This window comes from Mus musculus, chromosome 1, assembly GCF_000001635.26.
Source record: "Mus musculus strain C57BL/6J chromosome 1, GRCm38.p6 C57BL/6J".
Lineage (NCBI taxonomy): Eukaryota > Metazoa > Chordata > Mammalia > Rodentia > Muridae > Mus > Mus musculus.
This window is the reverse complement of record NC_000067.6, coordinates 87,396,647-87,418,647: the sequence shown is the minus strand read 5'-3', so window position 1 is coordinate 87,418,647 and position 22,001 is coordinate 87,396,647. Positions and strand designations below refer to the sequence as shown.

The window sequence follows — 22,001 nt, the reverse complement described above, 5'->3', positions numbered from 1 at the left end:
CTCAAATTAGGGATTTCTAACGCTAGTTATACACTGGAAGGTGGAAACACAGGCTAATAGTATTTTCATTGTATTTCAAAATAATTCAAAGAAGATGGCTGAAATTTTAGTTTTGTAAAGTTAAAATAGAGGCAAAGAAAATATAAGGTTTATAGTAATAAAAATAAAAACCTAAGATAACAGACTAACCCCTAGGCAAACCATATATGAACTTGTATTTTTCTGGCTTACTGATTATAGCTTGGAATAAAGCATCTGACATACAATGGGTTAGGGCAGGAAGAATCCTAAATTCAGAGATATCAGGAGTAAGGTCTAGTCAACACTTCACACGAGTAGCTGGGTTTTAAGAGTTCTGCTTGTGAAAGTCAGCTCTCTTATCAGTGCTTTGAGGAAGGAGGTAGCAGGTAACAAGCAACCTGAGCTTCCCAAAAGTTTCCCCTTGAAGGGTACAGACCGAGGCTTAGGTACAGCTTCAACTAAAGAGATGCAGACTGTGACTGGAGAAAACAAGGGGTGAGAACATGCCAAAAACCAAGCGAGCAGCTTTTAGCTCCTGACACATCAAAGTCACATTTCAACTTTAAGACAGGAAATAAGGCTCAAACTTGTCAGGTAAATTCAAGTAATGATTCACTATAATTGTTCTTGTGATTGAAAAGAAACAATTCTCAAAAATAATGTATGAATCATGGAAGAGAAAGTATGATGGCCAGCAAGCCAGTGAGTCTCATCCTTTAATAACAGAGGATACAGCACATTCACTGCCACCTATCAAACAATTACCGTGAAAATAACACTGGTAGCCTCAGTATAGCTGTGTAAGTCAACATCAGGTTACTGCAGAAATCCAGTATTCATGGTAAATTAAATAGTATCACTTTTATCAATGGACAACCACTACTTGCTTCAATTTAATAAAAACATAGACAGACACACACATAGCAACCTCTACTAGCAACTCAACTGAGAAAGGCCAGCCTCAAGAGAAAATTTTCCCAGCCAAAGGATTAGGCCTTCAAAATATCCTAACACAGTAAGTGGCACTTATATTTGGATAAGCCTCAAGTTCAAGAAATTTTATGAGCCAGAAAATAAGAAGGAGATAGAGGTGAGAGGAAAAGTGTACATTCTAAGTAAAAGTAATAAGAACTTTTCAGAGGCCAGCCATTTTGAAACACAGAAGATAAAAGCTTTGACATGAGCTATGAAAGGGAGAGAGTCAGACCATAAAGGACCTACAGGTTAGGTCAGGATAAGATATTGGTCTCATTCTTTATTGGTTAGAAAACCACCGACAGATTTTATACAGTATATATAGATGAATGCACAGTAAGTTCTGAAAAGGTCATTAGTGTTCAGTATACAATTCTCCCATTCAAAAATGCCCATTATCATTTCAATTTACTTCTATGAAACTACCAGGTTGGGTATGGTAGTTCATGCCTATGATCCCAGCAACTTAGGTAGGAGCAAGAGAACCACCACAAGTTTGAGGTCAACCTGGTCTGCAGAGCAAGTTCCAGGCCAAAACCCTGTATCAAAGAAAAAGAAAGAGAAACTACCATTCTTTCTTCCTTCACTGCAACCCTGGTTGTCATTCAAAGAGAAACAAGTACTCCTGTGTCTACTGTGAATCTCAGGCAAGTGGGAAGATACTCACCATATGAGGAGGGGGAGCTGGGCCTGGAGAGAAAGGAACCCTTCCCCACATTTTCATGATATCACCAAGGGGCTGGAAGCTTTCATCACATGCTCTCTTCACCAGCAAAGACATAGTAAAATAGCCCGCCTGAAACCACTCGGCCATCTCCTGATTGTTAAAGGGACCTAAACACAAGGGGAGTGAGAATGCTGTCAGGCTCAAAAATAAGTATATTCCCTGAGTCTCATGTTCATTCAAAATTTTATAGAATACCAGCTTACCTCAAAAAGTAACAAATAAGATTTTTTAAAATTAGATACAAAGGGAATTAAATTTTGAAATGCACAATGTTGTGTCCCCAAGCTGGGAGTTTAAGCCAGGACATTACTCATTTTCAGCAAGTACCCTGCTGCTGAGTCTCACCCCCGAGCAAGCTCCAGCCTGACGCGTCTCAAATTTGTCACCAATGCTTTAATGACTATACGCAGAATAACCGTCTCGCCCTCTGCAACAACTCACATCAGGAGCGTAAAATACACTGACGAGCTGATAGCATGTGCTGGATATGATCACTAAATTCTCAGGGCTACATTTGTTATGTTCTGTTGGAGATTAGTGATTTGTAAAAAGCAATCATCAACTGAACTAAGGCAAACTGCAATGAATGTACCCAACTAGACCAAATCTGGCCTTGAGAAAAAAATAGCATTCTTTAGTTGAGCACTTTAAACATAAAAACTTACAGAACAGAGACAAATTTTCAGTATTTTTTTAGCATTAAAAATTTTTTTTAGGTATGAATGGGTGTTTTGCCTATAGGAATGTCTCTGTACCACATATGTGGCTGGTCACAGAGGCCAGAGTGGGTGTGGGATCCCCAGAACCTGAGTTACAGATGGGTCTGACTATATAACTATGTAGATCCTGGGAGTAAGCCTGGGTCCTCTGGAAGAGCAGCACTTTTTTAACTGTTAAGTCATTTATCCAGTAATCCCATTTTTGTTTCTTCTTTCTTTTTTTTTTTTTTTTTTTGTTTTTTTTTTGTTTTTTCTGGACAGGTTTGGTCTGTGTAATAGCCCTGGCTGTACTGAATTTGTTTTACAGACCAGGCTTGTCTCAAACTCACAGAGATCTACCAGTTTCTGGCCTCTGCCTCCAGAGTGCTGGGATTAAAGGCATGCACAACCACAACTGATCCCCTCCAAATTTTTAATTAAAATAAAACACCGCATCACCACAGAATATGTGTGTATATATGCGCTGATACACGCACACACTGTCTGTCTGTCTGTCTGTCTGTCTGTCTGTCTGTCTGTCTGTCTTTCTCTCTCTCTCACACACACACACACACACACACACTCACACACCAGAATACTAACAGGAAAATCCCTAGCTTAGAAGCTAAAACCACTTCCAAATAATTTATGGCTAAAAGAATGTGTATGTCTCTATGTGTACTTGTACACTCCACATACACTAAATAAACAATGATAAAGTTAAACTTACTCTTGGAATAAGATGCTTCATTCAACTTATAAAAATGTATGAGTAAGCTGACTATAATGGTGGGGAAGGAAGGGTTACCAATATTTTATATGGTACATTACATATGGTGCAGAAATATTTACACCACCTTTTTTATCCTAAGGATGAGAGCTTACTTTGGTAGCACATATACTAAAAAAACTGGAATAGCATGGTCCCTATGCAAGGATGACACCCAAATCTGTGAAGCATTTTATATATTATATATGCAAAAGAGTTGAACTAAAAAACATTAGGAAATAAAAAAGATGAAAGATGAGAAGTCGGTTAAAATGGTTACCACTAAGCCTGACAACTAACTTGAGAAAGATCTCTGGGAACCACACAGTGAAGAGAATCAACACTTGCAAGTTGTCCTCTGACTTCCACACCATGTGTGCACCTGCCCACCACCATCGCACACACAGATGGTTCCCAGTTAAAACACCCATTGCTCTGGCAAAAGATGCAGGTTTGGGTTCCAGCATCATATGTCAGCTTACAAACACCTGATACACATGTACATATAACCCCCCACACACACACACACACACAAAATTTAAAATGGAAAAAAAAAAGTAAACACCTGTAAGAAGACAAAGATCTGGGCCAGCAAGATGGCTCAGTAAGTATGAGCACTTAAACCCAGTGACCCCAGTTCCACCCTTGAAACTCAAGGAAAGGTGAAAATGCAGAACCAATTCCATAGAATTGTCCTCTGGCTTCACACAACATGCAAATACATAAATAGTGATAATAAATAATAATCTTTAGAAACAAAAAAAGGACCTACCACCAGGTACACACAAACATGCCTAGTAGAATAATTGTGTCTGTTGGCTTTATTATTTCTAGCTACTACGGAGGGCTGGGGCAGGGGCCTTCAGCCCAGAAGTGTGAAATCAGTGTAAGTAATACAAGATATCATCTCAAAAAGGGAGATAGAGGCTGAGAAAGGGAAAAACTCCTTTAGACATAAACACAGGTAAAGATGCTCAACACAGCAATCAGAGCCAGACACCACAGCACTCTAGGTTTGGGAGAAGGCATCCGTAATCCCAGCGCCCTTGAGGCCAAGTCAGGAGAATTAGAGCTGGAGCTCACCAGGGGCTAAACTCCCTCCGCTCAAACAAACGGTACATACAATGGGATATCCCAACAACTACAAAATAAACCAAAAGTGAGCACGGATGTAGACAAATGAGAATCCTGTGTACCTTTGGCAAGAACATAAAACAGCACAGCAGCTATAGAGACAGTTACAAATATGATAGAGAAGCAGGTAGGTCTGAGCATGTCTGTTGCAGGATATGTGGTCACACTGTGAACCCCAAGATTGTGTTATTTACTGAAAAAACTGTTTCTAGTTGTGGTATGGCTTAGCCCTTAGATTACACCTTTAATCCCTCTGGCTGGAATGTAAACACACCCTTAGTACACACACCTTTAATCCCAAACAATGAATGTAAAGTTAGTTTGCAGAAAGAAACACCCATGTTTGAAAGTGGTGTCGAACTGAGTGGCAGACAAGCTGATTTGACAAAATAGGATATGCCAAACTCTCATGAGAAGAAAAAGGAGGGCTGGAGAGATGGCTCAGTGGGTAAGAGCACTGACTGCTCTTCCGAAGGTCCTTAGTTCAAATCCCAGCAACCACATGGTGGCTCACAACCACACCTGACACCCTCTTCTGGCGTGTCTGAAAACAGCTACAGTGTACTTATGTATAATTTATTATTATAATTATTATTATTATAATAATTATTATTATGTATAATAATAAATAAAATCTTAAAAAGAGAGAGAGAGAGAGAGAGAGAGAGAGAGAGAGAAGAGAAAGGCTACTCAAGAGCAGTGCAGAGAGAAAAAAAAAGAGGAAGGAGAAAGAGGCACTTTTACTGTGAGAGTTTTACAGAGGGGGGTTAAAGAGAGAGCAAGCTAGACAAGCATAAAGATAGAACAAGCCAGAGAAAGAAAAGGAGCCAGAAGATTAGAACAGAATGTCAATGTTTGAGGCCAAGCAGAGTAATTCAGTAAGAAACTGAGAAGATAGATTGAATCAATTAGAATGGAGAGGAGATTTAGCCAGATCAGCTGAGTTGAGTGAGCCAACTAGAGAGGGGTGAGCTTATTCAATAGTAAGTCTCAGAGGCTGAAAACACTCTGGGCCTAGATTAGATTGTACAGAGGTTAGCAGATGGAAGTAAGCCTCAGAGATGACAAATCAGGAGACTAAAAGATACACATATTTATAGTGCTAGCATTCAGGAGGCTGAGAGACAAGACACTGCTCAAAGTTCAAAATGGATGGAGATCCTGAGCCACAGTAAAGTATCATTACACACTTCCTAGAATGATTTTAAAAAACAAAAACAATGAAACACAAAACCTATCATCATCAACTTCTGGTAAAGAGAAGTAGTAATGTGCATATTGTCAGAGGGCATATAGGATGGTTCAAACACTCTGGAAAGCAGTTCTAAAAACGAAAGATTCGACTGCCACTTGACCTAGTACTTGCACTCCTGGGCTTTATTCTGAAAGAATGACATACTTTCACATACCGCTCATAAATGTTTACAGCAGTTTCATTTCTAGCAGTCAAAAAATTTGAAGCACTCAAATGTCCTTCATCAGAAGAATGGTTAAACATGCTATAACACACCAGCATGGTCGAGTATGACTCAGCAGTACAAGGAAAGAAAGTAATTACATATGAAGCCACCTGGATGAATCTCGGGGATTATACCAAGTGGACAGAACCACCCCAACCAAACATTGTAAACTGTGTGAGTCTATTTACATAACATTCCTAAAATGGTAAAATATAAAACTGTTAACAGATTGATGTTTACCACAGATTAACAAAGAAGTGTGAAAGGAAATGCATGTTGCTATAAAAGGACAACAGTGCTGCTAAAACCGCAAAAAAATCTAGTTAACCTTCTACTTGGATGTCAATAATGAACAAGACCAGGCAGTGGTGCAGTAGGTAACTCCTGCAAAGTAGAGCAAGGCAGGGTAGGCTAAGAGAACTGGAAGTGGAAGACACTAACATTCTGGTGCCCTCACAAGATATATTCCCTAAGTATTGTGCTAAAACTGACACTAATATACCAATAAGCAACTCAGGAGTTAAACATTTTTTAAAGCAGAAATGAATCTACACATGCTTTACAATTTCTCTCCTCTAATCTAGTTTATTCAAATCTTTTAAGGGATGCATTCGTAATACTATAGTCTTTTCTTAGTCATTTCAGTAATTCTTTGTTCTTTATAGCAAGCCTACCTCAGCAAATCATGTCAGGCTCTCCAACACTTGCTGCTAGCACCTTCTGTTGGTGTGGATGCTGAAGCAGAGATGTGAGTGATGTAGCATCTCTTACCTAGCTGGGATGTATGGAGCTCAGGGAGTGCACAGAGCATTCTGCTGACCCCGCTGCCAGTTTAGCCATCACTCTACCTGTGTTTGTTTCCTAGGTTTCTTCTTTGTACTTATAGAGCAAGTCTGTTGACTTTGTTTTCCATTATGCACACTGACATTAAACAAACAGGAGGCTCTGAAAGGAGCACCAATACTTCAATATTTAAAGTACAAATGGACCACTGACCTTGAATCTCCCCCTGAGGGTCTTTGTAATACCACTTCTGCATTGCTTCATGCATCAGTGGGATTGACACTCCTTTAGCTCGGTGCTCTTGCAGTTTTGATGTCAATCTTTCGTCGTCTAGTGCACTGTCTTGGAGATAAGCCACCATCTTCTCAGCTTGCTAATAACAGAAGACAAAAGTATAATAGGAAACAAATACTCCTGAATTAATATTATAAGGCTAATAACAATCACTATTTTTTGACTACTTGATTTATGAAAGGAACACAAACTGTTAACAACCTGATCCCATTTTATGGGAGAAAAATTATGAATCAAAGACTCAAAGTAAACCAACTAGATTGGACTACAAACTGGTACAGATCAAAGCCCAGGCTTGAAATAAGGTTTTAAAATATGATGTTGGCCCATTCTAGATTGTTTTCACAAACCTGCATGTTTGAGGAGAGATGTTAATAGAACAGAAGACTCAATTAATACAATTGTAAATAAGTTATTTTACAAGTTCCACTAAGATATAACTAACCTTTCCTTCTATGTTTCCTGTCTCTAACCATGCCACCCCAAGGAGAGAGGAATTATTCTGTGGAAAATCAACTCATCATTTACATGTGACATTACACACAATTTTAGGGAAACACAGACATGAATAAGAATGTTAACATCCTGAAGTTTTTAACCATCGTCCCCACTGTACTTAAGAAGCACAGAAGACACAGGGATCGTCCACAGCTGCTTGTGTTCACCATTTTTAGCATTCCATTAAGATCCAAAAAGAAAAGAAAGGAAAACAGCTGAGGGCAATCTCAAAAAAGCAAAACATAACCTGACATAATGACTACTACATAGCAGAAACTTAAAAGCATGAAATGATCTGAAAGACAATTACTCACACAAACATTAATAACCAAACAATTTTTCCAGTACTTAAAATCTAGTGCATAAAACTTCCTTACTGGGTTGTTCATGTAAGGGCTTGATAGAAGATATAAGAGAAACATGATTCTACCTGTTCCAAGTGTTTGAGGCCCTCTTCATCATCTGGCTCTGTGGAAACACTGCTCATACCAGGAGCTTCGACGGCTGCTGTCTCAACTGGCCGAGAGGCAGAACTAGGAGTAGGAACAGGAGGCGACAGGATGAGGAGAGGAGAGGCTGTGTCTGGAGGAAGCGGTGTGGAGGGTTGCTGGGAGGCAGGCACCGTTTCTAAAGGGAAAGAATGTAGCGTAATGAAAGTTCTTAGAAATCTGGAGACTTCTCAAGGTTAACTCTACATTATTAAATTGAACAGTCATAAACACCAATCCTGAAGCTCCTTTCTATGGAGAAATGTAGTCTTTTTCCCTAGAATGACAAAAAAGTCCCTAAAGAGTCTTTCCACCTATGTCACTACAGTATCTATCCAATCAGTAGCAGCATTGGCCAGTAGTATAGAGTTTATTTAGGGCATGGGAAGGGGAGCTGAGGGAGAGAAGTGGAGATTGGTCATGAACACATGGAGGGCTGAGGGGAAGAAGAGAAGGAGAAGAGAGCAAGGGCAACAGGAGACGAGAGGAAGGGCTAATTTATTCTTTACAATGCCTCTAAATACTAAAAACATTAAGATACTGAAAATTTCTCAAACACACGTCATCTCATCCAAACACTTATGGGAAACACCTGATAATCTCAGTACCTATTTCAAATGCTACTTTAGTACATGTTTTAATTTGAAGAGTCTCAACAGTCCAGGGTATTTATAAGACTAGAAACTGTAAAAATAGTTTCTGCCTTGATTCCTTTTTTGGTTTGTTTGTTTGGTTTGGTTTTTTTGTAATTCACTCTGTAGACCAGGTAGGCCCCAAACTCAGAGATTTACCTGTCTCTGCCTTCCAGTGCTGGGCTTAAAAGTGTAAGCCACCATGACCTGGCTTAAACATATTTTTAATTAATTTTTCTTTTTAAAATTTTATGTGCATTGGTGTTTTGTCTGCATTCATGTCTGTGTGAGAGTGTTAAATCCCCTCGAACTGGAGTTGTGGACAGCTGTGAGAGGCCATGAGGATGCTGGGAATTAAGCCCAGGTCCTCTGGAAGAGCAGCCAGCCTGTGCTTAAACTAATGAGCTATTGCTCCACCCTCACCTTGGCTCCTAGTTCTAACCTCTCCGTATGTAGGCTCCTAAAGTAAGTGTGGAAAACCATGTAACTAAATCAAATTGAAGTTTCTCCTTTAAAGCCTCTATTGTTCAATCCTAACAAGCCACTTCAAATGTTTGCTCCTCTTCAAGTGCTCCCTAACTGTTCTAAAGTTCAGTCTCTACACGCTTCTGTGTCGTCACCCCCTGCCTGTCCACTCTATGGACAGGACCTCTCAAAGATACCCAGTGACAGCCACCTGCCAGGTGCAACACCTTCCCCTTGCAGAGCTCCACGGCAGCTGATGTTCTCAAGCCAGAATTGCTCTCCTCCCTGCACTCTACTCTTCTAGGCTCTACTTTGGGCTCTCTCTGGTTTCTCCCCTAAACTAAAAATCACCCAAGGTTCTCTTTCTTTTCCTCATCCCTACCAATTGTATCGTTTTGTTATTATGCTCTTTATTTTGTTTTTGAGGCAGCCTTACTCCTTGGCCCATGTTGGCCTCTAACTCTCCATCCTCCTGCCTCCACTTCCCAATTGCTAGGGTTACAGGCCTGTGCTATCACAAAAGACAAAGCTCGTTGGATTTATTATCTCCATGGTCCTAAACTACACCCATTCAACTAGAGTCCCCTCACTTACGAGTTTTTTTTCTAGTCAACTCTCATTCTTCTTCATGGTTCACAGCCAATGTTCAAAACTGAATTTAATCATTCCTTCTCAAACGGACTCAACTGCCACTCGTTCTCAAGTACCTAATCTTCTGAACTACTTTGACTATCTCTACCTCTGTTCCACCCTGATGTACCTAAAGTCTGTCAATTTCTAACTAAAATCTCATCTGCCACTACCTCATTTTACATGGGCTTTGCCTGCCTCATTGTGTCTACTCAGAAGTTCAGCAGGTCACGTGTGTCATAAGATACCATACACAGCTATCAAATCTAAGTTCCAACATTTTCTACCAATCTGCTTAGCACACGTAGTACCTATGTTTTATAAGGGTTGAAGGTGGCCCGAGGGAACCCCAAGATGGCTTAGTGTTTTGTGGGTGCTAACTAAATAAACTTAACAGTCTAAGCTCAATTTCTGGAACCTACATGGTTGAATGAGAAAAGTGATCCTTGGAAGCTAGCTTCTAATTTCTACCTGTAGGTACATTACAACCTTTTCTCAATGGACCCAGCTGTATCTATACCTCTAAATTCTACTTCCTATTTCAAGGTTTTCCTGAAACATCCCAAGGGCCTACTAATAGTAAGTCTTATTTACAGCTGAACTAGGAGGGATTGTAGAGAAGCATAACACAAAAAACAGGGCACAAATCAAGGCCTACAACATTTTCAGGATGGTGAGTCCATCGTGGGGGAATAAAAGTGGCTCATGCTGAAACTGCAAAGGGGCCACTTGTGAGATCCCACCAAGAAGGCAGGCTGTGTTACCAAGGGCAGACTATTATGGTGACTGAGTCCAACAGTCCTTCAACATTGTATTATAATGCAATTTTAACTCTTTTCAAAAATAATCACATAAATATACAACAATGGTGCTCTTAAGGTGTATGAGCCATTCAAACAAATATAGTTAATACTAGAGAAGATCTGTAAAGCCTTGCTATCTAGCAAAGGTGATAAAGGGCTTCCAGACTGTCCCAAGTGCTCCTTCTATTCCCCTGGGACAGTGGCATTTTGGTGTGAGCTTAAATATATGATACTAGAAGAAGGAAGGCAACTTCTGCTATGGGCTTCCAAACAATGATCCTAAACAAACGTGTAAGTGCAGTCGAGACAGCTCTAGTGCCTTAGGAAGTAAAGCTCTTATTCTCACTCCTGCAGATTTTAACCCTTCTCTCATGAATTTTGATCTGGAGACATGGGGAAAACATTTGCTTGCATTTTCTGGTACTGGTACTTATTCTAATAATTCATTTCCTGGAAACAGTTCCATGGTGTTAAGTAAAAGCAGTCACATTAGTGACTACTGGTCTCAGAAAATCCCACGTTAGTGTCCACTCTCACAAACACATACCATCCCCTCTGCTGGGGACCTTGGCTGAGAGACTATTTTCTGACCGATTCTCTTCTTCAGCCTTTTCCACTTGTTCAGCTTTGGGTTCATCTTTCCTCTCAAACTGTGTGGCTTCTTGAGGCTGATGATCTGAAGGGGTACCTGGTCTAGCAGATGACAATGACGTCTGAGGTACTTCCTCACTAGCTTCTGGAACACAAAGTAATCATAAATGAATTCAGGAAGGTTTTTGTTTAAGGTTGTGCGGGAAGACAAAAATGGCTCTCACCAGCCCCTGCTCTGTCTGTTTTCTCCCCCTCTCTTCGGTTTGTCTTATCCGGTTCTTTGGCCTCTTCGTTATGGCTGCTGTCAGAGTCAGAGCGCTCCTCTCCCTCCTCCACAGGCCTAAAGTCCATTTCCTGCTCTTCAGGAATAGGTTCTTTCTGCACTTTCTGTAGCAAGGAAATAAAACCAAAGTTTATCAGCATATTTGGTTTTGGTGTGAGGTCAGGGCTATCACGGTATTTAAAACAGTCTTCTTACTTTTAGAGAGAGGAATGCCCCAGAAGAGTCAAACGTGCCCATTTCTTCCTCAGCATCCTCTAAGCACCACTCCGGCAAGCTATCCCTGTCGTCATCTATGCTCCCACTGCCAGAGCGCACCCTTCGGTAACCACGCTCATCATCTCGGTCTCGAAAATCAAACTCAAACCTCCGACGGCGTTCCATGTGTTCCCGCCAGCCTGTAGAACGAGGGCCATCTGAGTTGAGGAGGAAGACAGAAACCTTAGGAAAGGGTTATGACAGTATTGGGAAAAGAAAATTATAGGGGGAAAAAAAAAAAGATGGCTATGAGCTGTAATGGTCAATCTCCTGAAGAGAAACAGGGTGAACTGAGCTCAGAGCTCAGAGCACTCACAGTATTTACCTTCACAGTATCGTGGCATGTTACTAAGTTGAGCTTTACAAGATAAATTTGGAACAAAGCACACTGAAAGGATACTTGGAATAATTAGGCAATCAATGAGCATTGATTAATTGTGTGGTCTACTCGTACCCAAAGTGCACTCCCTGGCTGTTACTTATGCTTTCTCTTTGGTATTAAAGCAGTTCCTTTCTTACCACAAAAGCATCATTCTATAAAGTATATCAGTTCCCTGTGTTAACTAACATCAAACTTACTGTGCCTAATTACTAGTGCTGAGTTTTCACTTATAATTCTGATTATAAACAACAACAAAAAATTCATGAAATTACATGACAGATAGAGTATGATGTAAGAGGTTTGATGTGGCAAAGCAGAGTGTTCAGTCCTGCATCCTGTGCTGCTTGCCCACAGGAGTAAGTTTCCTCCCCTTCCACCTTCTTCCTCAGCTCTTACTTCTTCCTAACATCCCCAGGGGCATTCCTAAATCCACCCCAGCATACTATTTACCAAATCTACTTTCCCAACAGAAAAGGACTGCCCTGCTCATTTTTCAGAAGTACTCTTCTGAAAGGAAAAGGGAAGTTCTTGCTACATCTGCCCAACCCACATCTAAAAGAGTCATAAAAAGAAAAATGGTTTTTAACCTATGAGTTTTCTAGTTTTGACTCTTACTCTGTTAAAGGATACAAGAAAGAAATGAGGCCAAAGTGAAATGCTCTCATTCCTGAGGTCAAATTTGCTAAAACTATCAATCTTAAAAAAAAAAAAAATACTGTGGAAAACATTAAGGTGCCAAATACAGACAAAAACATAGGATGTTCAAAAAGACAACGCCTGATATGTAAAACATTTACTACCTGAGAACTCAGAATTTTACATACACATTGTTTAAATGTAAGCCTAGAGCCATCAAAAGAAGTCTTGATGATCAAATGTTGGATCCCACTGCTATCGTTTCTAAGCAGTCTAAGTATGCACACAGATAGGAATCTATCCTTCTAGGCACTCAGCTCCTGTTTCCCTCTTACTGAGTTTCCTAAGTTCATCTCCCAGAGTGGAGGCTTCCCTGTTCTCTGAGCCCTATCTCTAGCTATATCCAGCTGTGAGCCCTGCTTTAGTAAAACTACATCTCGGAAGCCGTTTTACCAAGAGTTAGCAAAATCTTGCTCAGGAAACTAAATGTAGCAAGTGAGGCAGACGACTCATCACGGGTAACCTCAGCTTTATGGGCTTTTTGATCTAGAATAAAGTGAGGGTATCTCATTGGATAAATCAGTCTAAAATATTGTATTTAAAATTTTTATTCCAATTCGAATAAAAGATTTACTATAACCTAAAAGGTAGATGTTAGCCTATCACACCTAAGTGATTAGACAAAACACGCCAGACTTAAAAGCAAAATGTATTCTTTAAAACAAACAAAAAACAGCACAAATCTTTGGTTTTTTGTTTGTTTGTTTGTTTCCTCTAGATCGATTTTATCTTTATCCCCTAAAGCATCTTTTAAAAATACATGGACGGGGGAGCAGGAATGGATTGTGAAGCTGACAGCAAAACTAATATGAAAGACAAAACTGAAGGAGAAAGATTTAGGAAAGATGAGGAAAACACTATGTGAAATTCTAAGCTGTTGGGAGTACAACAGCAGAAAATGGCACTAAAAGCTGACCTAACTCCCTTCAACAGAATCAACATCACACACATGGGCCCAGAAGCACCAGTCACCTTCCAAAACATTCACCTTGTTTGTTTTTGACTAGCTGGAATTTCTCTTCTCCTTCAGCCCAGATTCTGTCCATTCTTCACTGAATGCTTGTTGGGAACATAAGTCTACAACACTTCTCCCTACAGACAAACTCAGCACAAGATGCTGCAATGCCTTGAAGAGAATTATGACGTGTAGTTGCCTAGATACAGACTAAGGATAACTGCCTAGATCCTATGATATAAACAATGCCCACTCATGACAAAAAAATCTGCCTCCTAAGATGCATCTCTGAAGAACTGGTATAATCATCAGGTTTTTGGTTAATTGCATAATGCCTCTATCTACATACCTCTTGATAACAAACTAAAAGCTTGCTACTGTATGTTGACTAGGTTAGAGGTTTGACTAACAACTTGACTCTTAAAAGAGGAAAATACTTACATTGATTTATAGTACTCACTACCACCTACTACCAAGGTAAGCTTCTCTGGCATATAGCTAATATTATGCTTCATAGGGCAGACACACTTTTCTGTCTGTGTGACCCCACAACTCAAGCTGCAGACATCTGAGCATCATGAGGATGGAAGCAGCAGGTCAGCAGAAAAGGAGCTTCACAAAGCATCAGTGTCTTCAATGATTGGCATAGCTAATGCCCAAGAATGGTTTGAAACATTGAGTCCAAAACAACTTAGAAATTTACTAATCATTACTATTCTTGTTCTCTTTTCTAAGGTCAAAAAGACAAAAGAATAAACTTGTGATTATTTCTGACCTGAGTTTAAAGTTTATTTTTCAAATAACCCCCCCCCCCCCCAAACCCTCACATGTTTAAGTTGGGAAAATGAAAGAATAATCCTTTCTTGTTGAAGAAAAATACCTATGAGGACAACACACATATAATTATACATTTATACGTTTATTTTTAAATGTCCTATTAAGTTTTAAAGAATGCTACAGATAGATTAAAAGATTAAGAGGTAGACAAACTGAATGAAATCTTCCCTCGTGTTTGCAGATGCAGGCAGGTGCTTCCTATTAAACCGTACTATTTGCCCCAGGAAAATAGAAAAGTGATTTCAATCAACTGGATAGATGTGTTGGAGAACTGTTCTGTTGAAATGTTTTTGTAGTAATAAGACTGGGCTGTGACAGGACAAATGATTTCTTTTTTAAAACTAGTTTCCTTTTCCATTAAATCCCATGCATTTTAGCAAGCTCTCATATCAGCCTCTTTGTGCTTTATACAACACAACTCTTACCAGGACTGTGAGGCCGCCATCTCTCTCCATCCCTTCTTGATCCAGCTAACCGCCAACCTCCATCTTCATCTTCTCCATTCTGTTCCTCTCTAAAGATTCGCCAGTTTTCACTTTCTGACCGTATAAATTCATGCTTTCTCCCCACAGACGTTGGTCCACTTTCCTCAAAATTTGGTCTCCCTATAAACAAGATAAGAAAATATGGTAAGAAGCACTTATAAGTGAAGATTTTGAAAAAACAATTAATACTTCAAGTCAAACTCCCACTCTATCTGTTCCTTTCAATATTCAAAAAGTAGTATTAATTGACTATATATATACAAATATTACACATTTCTTATAACTGAATGGTCAAAGATTGGGAAATTTATTTTTTAAACAAAAATAGTTATGAGCAATTTTAAAAGGCATACAATGAAGAGCTAGAGACGTGGCTTACAGGTTAGAGCACTTTCTGCTCTTGCAGAGAATCCTAGTTCTGCTGCCAAACCCATACAGCAGCTCAAAACCCTCTTCTGATCAATGAGGGCACCAGGTATACATGTGATGCACATACATACACATAAAATAAAAAAATAAATCCTTTACCCAAAAAGTCATATAAATATTCAACCAGTCTTCATTCTACATAAGAACTCTAAGAGACTCCCAGAACTAAGAAGAACCATCATTAGTTTCTTATAAAATCTTCCAAAAACTGCCCATGCGTACACTTGAATATGTACATATAACTACTACACACATATACCCTGAAGATGTTATACTGTTTTGAACTATTACTATTTTCAGACAATGGCACATCTTGCCAATCTTTCCCTATCAGTATATACCTTTTTAAAATGACATTTTTTATTATATGACTACCTTATTTAACCAACTAGCATGTATGACTTCCCAAATTGTGTAATGTATATTATGTGACTACCTTAATTTATTTAACCAATTAACATGAATTACTCTCCCAAATCGTGGAATTATACATTTCAATCAACCATTTATTTAAAAAAAAAAATGGAAATTCAAAAGTGAAAGCTGTGCATTGTAAAGTTGAATTTACCAAGCAATATAGGAATATGACAAATTGAATTTTGGACAGAAATCAAAGCTATCTTGTCTAAAAATGTCTTAAGAGCTATATAACTGGTTTGAAAAACTGTAGGCAAAGAAAAATAAACTGGCACTTTATGTGTTAACATATAACTCCTAACATCGTAGCAAATCTCACTATTAGATAAAAATGAAGAACACTGATACTCTCAGTCTACAACAGTTACAGTTACATGTTCTCGTGGTGACAAATCATTTCAATTAAACCATAATAATAGTTTTAAAGGAAAAGAAAAGATTCTCATGAGGAAAACCTTGTTTATAGTTATATTACATATTATACATACTAAGATTTAACATACTGTTTGTCCACCCAGTTTTTAGAATGTTAGAAGGTATCATCCTAACTAAATAATAAAATACCTTAGGATCAGTGTGGCTAGATGGCTCAGTGGATAAAGGCATTTCTTATCAAACCTGACAACCTGAGTTTGACTCCGCAGACCCAAATGGTAGAAAAGCAGAGAAAGGACTTCCACAAGTTGTCATTTGACTTCCACACACATGCACCCTACTAAAGACACACATACACACACAGAGACAAACACACACACACACACACACACACACACACACACACACACACAGGGGTGGGGGTTGGAGGCTGAAAGACAAAAACAGACAGACAGACCTGAAATGTAATTTCAAAAAACTTAGAAAAGACATCATCTACTAGGAAAATCACTCCTCTCTTTTTGCTGTGGTCAACAACTTCCAGGAGCCCCCCACACCCAGTAATCCCTAGCTGCTGCTATCCATGAAATACTTTTCTGTTAAAGGTGATCTGAACTTACTGATAAAAAATAGGATATACCTGAAATAATAAGCCATTACATTCTGAATCTAAAGTTGGTTTTAGCTGTTTTATTTTATTTTATTTTGTGTTTTTGGAGATAGGATCTCACTATGTAAACCCTGGGTGGTCTGGAAGTCACTATGTAGACCAGGCTAGCCAGCCTCTGCTTTTTTGAGTATAGAGATTAAAGCTATGTATCACCGTGCCTAGATAGGAATCTAAAATTTAAAAGGCCTCTGTCATCAAGCATCTTGGAATCATTCTCTGAAGGAAGCCAGCTACCACATGGTACAGTGAGGATCAAATGACAAAGCCTTGAGGCTCTTCATTTCCACACTTAAGATTGAAAGTGGTTCCAATCCCAAAAGAACTTTAAAATGACCAAAATGTAGGCAGACAATTTTACTGAGGTTCCATGAGACACTAGAGCCCAAGCCATGTAGCCAATAAATGAAGTTACTTCTTGCCTCCAGAAGCAGAGAAGTAAACATCTGTCATTCATTCAGGGCATGGTGGCACAAACCAGTCTATCATCCCAGCTTTCAGGAGGTAGTGGAAGGTGGACCAGGAGCTCACATGAGAGTCTGAAACCAGCCTGGGGTTAAGACCTTCATTCACAAGTCATTCAGCTAAGTTCTGGGGTACACAGACTCAAAATATAACTGATTTAATCTTCCAATCTCAGAAACTGAGGCTTAATACATAACCTATGGGAACTGTCTAGAATCACATAACATTATTAAATAGCATAGCAGAACTCAAATGTTAATCTCCTGATCACTCAACACTGAGTCAAAGTTATAGATTCAAGTGTGGACACACTTTTTCCTTGTATTATAAGAGATCCCAGGCTCTCCTGCTTAGAGGTCAATACTCTACAAAGCACTCTGTTTGCTTCATGAAAAGTCTAGCTACTCTTACAAAAGAAAACCTTTACTGTATTCAAATATGAAAACAATGAGGGATGAACATACCATGTCACAAATGCTATAGGGCTGTGAGAACAGTGCTAATCACAATTGGTAAACTAACAGAGCCACATTCACAGCACTGCTTTCTACAGGGAGCCTGAGCAGTGAATACGTCAAAGTAAGTAATAGAACACTGACAGCAAAATGCAGAACTCATTGAACACCAATTAGAACTTTTCCTAATAGAATAAAATATTGGATCGACTTTATTAAATAAAAATTAAATTTATTAAAATACTAATAATTCACAGTTGGCCTCAAGTAACCCTCCTGCTTTTGCTTTACAAATGGCTGGGTTCAGACCATCACCACACAGCATGGATGTGATGAAACACACAACACTGTCACTGAAATCTATATTTCAACTACTTTAAAGCACCAGTTTTTACTTCTGTGATTATGCATCTCTTAGTAATGTCAACATGTCAGTTCTATCTTGAAATTTCTCATTTGGGGGAAGTGGGTTCAACATGAAGCTGCCTGAATGTACATGAACAGAAGCAAATCAGTAACAGAGTTCAAATAAATTTTAGATACTAGGTGGTTATTACTACGAAACTATTTCTAAGAACTACCATGTACTTTTCACATATCAAATATTCATATGAACAGCAGCAGTAGAAATTTTCAATTATGAATTATTGGTAAACCAAGAAAACCCAGAATGACAAACATTTTCAGGGGTAAAAAGACTAAAGGACGTGTAAATCGACTTCACTTTCTTCTGATCTCCTCTTCAAAAACAAAACAAAACAAAACTTTGTAATTAAAGTCCAACATCCTTAGGAGGACACATAACAAACATAACAAGTGTGTAATTCAGTAAGTTTTTATCAGCAATTGTATAAAATCAACACCTTAGTTAAAAACAACAACAAAAATAGCTCTCAAAAATCTTCACATATGCCCTCCCATCACCTCTTTCAAATCTATATAATTCTCCTGCTTTCTTAATTCTGCCATTTTGAATTTTCTTTGAAACTTTTGAGTAACGGGGTACATATACATCAAAACCCACATGTGGAGGTCCAAGGACAACTTGGTGAAGTCACTACTCTCCTTCTATCTTCACTGGGTTCTGGGGATTCCACTTGAGTCATCAGGCTTGCACAGCAAGAACCATTATCCACTGAGCTCTATTGCTAGCCCTGACCTTCATACACATGGAGTATTTACCTCTGAAAAATAGCTTTTTATTTTACACTGATGAACAAGATCTCACTCTATGAACAGTTGTGGTGTATTGCTCTTAAACTGTTGACATTTAGGTTGTTTTTTTGCTTTTTGCTATTATGAACTGTACATTTATGAGCTTTTTTTTTTTAAAGATTTATTTACTGTTTAAGTACACTGTAGCTGTCTTCAGACACACCAGAAGAGGGCGTCAGATCTCATTATGGGTGGTTGTGAGCCAATATGTGGTTGCTGGGATTTGAACTCGGGACCTTTGGAAGAGCAGTCAGTGCTCTTACCTGCCAAGCCATCTCACCAGCCCATGAGCACTCTTACACACAAAATTTGCTGAGCAAATAAATGCTTCTTTAGGAACGCATAATATTCAGCTTTTGTGATTACTAGCAAACATTTTCCCAAAGAAATCATACTTGTCATCTGACTGTCTTATTCAAACCTGGGGTACAAGTTAACATGACACTTCTTCCATAAACAAACATAATTAGGCACACAGGATTATAAAGGCAGGCTTGAACATAGCACCTGCCCTCTAGGCCACAGACCAGAGATACACATGGAAATAAAGGACCTGATACAGTATAGTTGATACAATGCACTGATATCCTTCACCTGATCGTCTTAATAACCACAGGAGATTAAGTTAAACCTCACCATCTCTATTGTTCCTGTGTGGAAAGGGATACCTGTGGGGTGGCTTCACAAGATCACATAGCTGAGTCATGAATCAGAAATAGAACCTAGGCCTGCAGCCTCCTAACCCATCTCTACTACATTACTCTCAGTGGTTTACTCACAACTAAGCCCTCTAGAAGCTGCCAGAAATTCTAGTAAAACTGAAGTGGGAAGAGGAAGATCTAGGATTTAAGCCTGCCAAGCTCCAGAAAGACTAAAGATGGTACAATTTAGGGGCAGCTTGTCAGCAGCTATAGGCAAAATTAAGCTTATTTCAATATTTCCTGCAAAATAATTTTAAAATGGTTATTAAAAAAGAAATTGGTTAGAACTTTTTTAATAGAAAAGCTTTGTTCTAGAAATTAATTTAAAAAGAAAATATGGCTTCAAATAAATATCAAAATTATATTTACAATTGCTACTAAAACTAAAATAAAACTGACACTAAATGAAGAACTGCACTAACAGTTTGGACTCCTTTCTAATCTAATTACAGTAGGCATCTTGTATCAATTCAGGTAAGTGGTGGAAATATCAAAGAGGTTCACTTGTATAACCTTATTTTAAAATAGTTATAGACTTGTGTTCTAGTTTTCATTTGTTTTTAGTTTTCAGGACAGGGTTTTTCTGTGTATCCCAGGCTGTCCTGGAACTCAAGAGATTCACCTGCCTGTGCCTCTCTGCCTCTGCCTTTAGAATGCTGGGATTGAAGGCATGAGCCACCATGCCTGGTAGATTTGTGTATTCCTGATGAACTTTTGATGACAAACATCAAAGTTATTCACAAGCAATTTAAAAGATGCTATCTCATGTTCTTTTCGTGCCTAATAACTGTAGTGTTCTCTGATGACCAGGGCCACAATGAGGGCCACCCACATGGGCCCTTCTCAGCACTCAAACTCAAGACTCCTCTCTGTAATGTATCAGCACGATGACAGCTGAGTAAAGAAGCACTGTGCTTAACTTCTTTTTAAAACATAATTTATAGAAAAGATGACTTAAAATAAAAGTGAGTCTAAATCTAATGGAAACAGTGCAGTTCCTGGCCAGAGAGAGACTGGGAAGACTTGTCAGAATTGTCTTTGGAAAGCTATCTCAAGCAATAGGAATATGCCCCCAACCCCTAAGCCCTCATGCTTGCTGTCTGCTGGTACACACCTAGAATATCTGGGGAAGGCAGTCCCTGAGGAGGCTTAAACACACCAACCTGGAAAGAGAGACTAGATAAGGCAGCTATTCCCAAGTTACAGTCAAGGGTGAGCTCAGGGCTGAGAGTCCTAAAGCATGCTGTGACCAAGGATGCTCTGTTTTTTAGGGCAAACAGTCTAAGGCTTACAGAATCTTAATGGCGTCTATAATCTTCAAAAAGTAAAAAAGATAAAGAAACCAATTAAAAAATTTTCTGCTCAATATAGCAAATAAGACATTTTATCAAGAAACTATATTACCTATAGAATATTTTACATTTTTACATCATAGTCACTTAAGTCATGTAAAGTTGTTAAAATGCATTTGTAGCATACTATGTACAAGTAGTATCCCCCAATGACAGTATATACTTGTTTCTCGCTTAATGTATTAAGATAGAATTTGTTTTCTACAAATGAAATGAAAACTGAGTGCTGGCTTCTGCCTAGTCTGACTGGGTGGACTTCCTAAGGAGAAGGAGCGGTAAAAGGGCACCTGTGTGCATGTTTGACTCGCAGCCAAAAATAGTGTTTATGGAAAACTTCAGATGGAGCTCAGAGGCACTCAGCCAACAAAATCTACAGCTGTGAAACTTGGAGCTTGCAAGGACCCAATCTCCAAAAGCAAAAGCGGAATTATGGGATAGACTTTGAAGCTTGTTTATGTGCAAATTTTTGTAGCAAGTAACTTTATATTTCTCTATTAAATAGTGAAAGGAAACCCCATCCAAGTGTGGCCGATTAGTTCCCCTTGCTCTCAATAGTTACTTGTAAATACAATTCCAGAGTGGTGGAAATAGCAGTTGAAAGCCTACCCTTAGGAGTCTCTAAACTTCTGCAGCCTAACCTCTGCTCAGCTGGTGAGCAGCCGTGAAAACACAGCCGCTTCTGGCTGGACAACAACTAGGGAAGCTGCAGCATGTAAGAATGTCTCTGAAAAAGTACCTCAAGCAATGGGTACATGTCCTTGACCCCACAGCCCTTGTCTTCACAGTGTACTGACAGCACACCAAGAAGCTGCCTGTCATCTCACAACACAAACTAGAAAGGGTCTAGGTATCTTTAACACAACTAAGAATACTGGCAGCCAGTCAGGCAGACTTAATTGGAGAGTAGGCAAGACACCAACAAATCCTTTGTCATTTTAAAGGAAACTATAGTATTTCTAGATTGTGTACTGGATTACTTAAGCTAAAATAGTAATCAATAACTTTAGGTACAGAGGATCTAATAAAGACTAATTTACTTGTATATGGCACCTAGCATGACCATT

General features: G+C 39.0%; 1 protein-coding gene across 11 annotated transcripts in view; it reads right to left on the bottom strand.

Annotated features, from left to right (window-relative positions):
- The window catches only part of Gigyf2 (GRB10 interacting GYF protein 2), a 123,880-nt gene that overhangs the window by 32,163 nt on the left and 69,716 nt on the right, over positions 1-22,001 (bottom strand). For 7 of the 11 annotated variants that reach the window (XR_387164.2, XM_017320347.2, XM_006529468.2 and 4 more), the window contains 7 exons: positions 14,802-14,981; positions 11,447-11,664; positions 11,193-11,355; positions 10,925-11,113; positions 7,790-7,986; positions 6,781-6,940; positions 1,664-1,830 (listed from right to left, as the gene is read on the bottom strand). Coding sequence is in view for 10 of the 11 variants with exons in the window: in XM_017320347.2 (XP_017175836.1) it covers positions 1,664-1,830; positions 6,781-6,940; positions 7,790-7,986; positions 10,925-11,113; positions 11,193-11,355; positions 11,447-11,664; positions 14,802-14,981 (1,274 nt within the window). In the remaining variant the exon portion in view is untranslated. The remainder of the gene's footprint in view (positions 1-1,663; positions 1,831-6,780; positions 6,941-7,789; positions 7,987-10,924; positions 11,114-11,192; positions 11,356-11,446; positions 11,665-14,801; positions 14,982-22,001) is intronic. The other 4 variants (XM_006529469.2, NM_001110212.2, XM_006529466.2 and 1 more) reach the window with 3 other exon arrangements.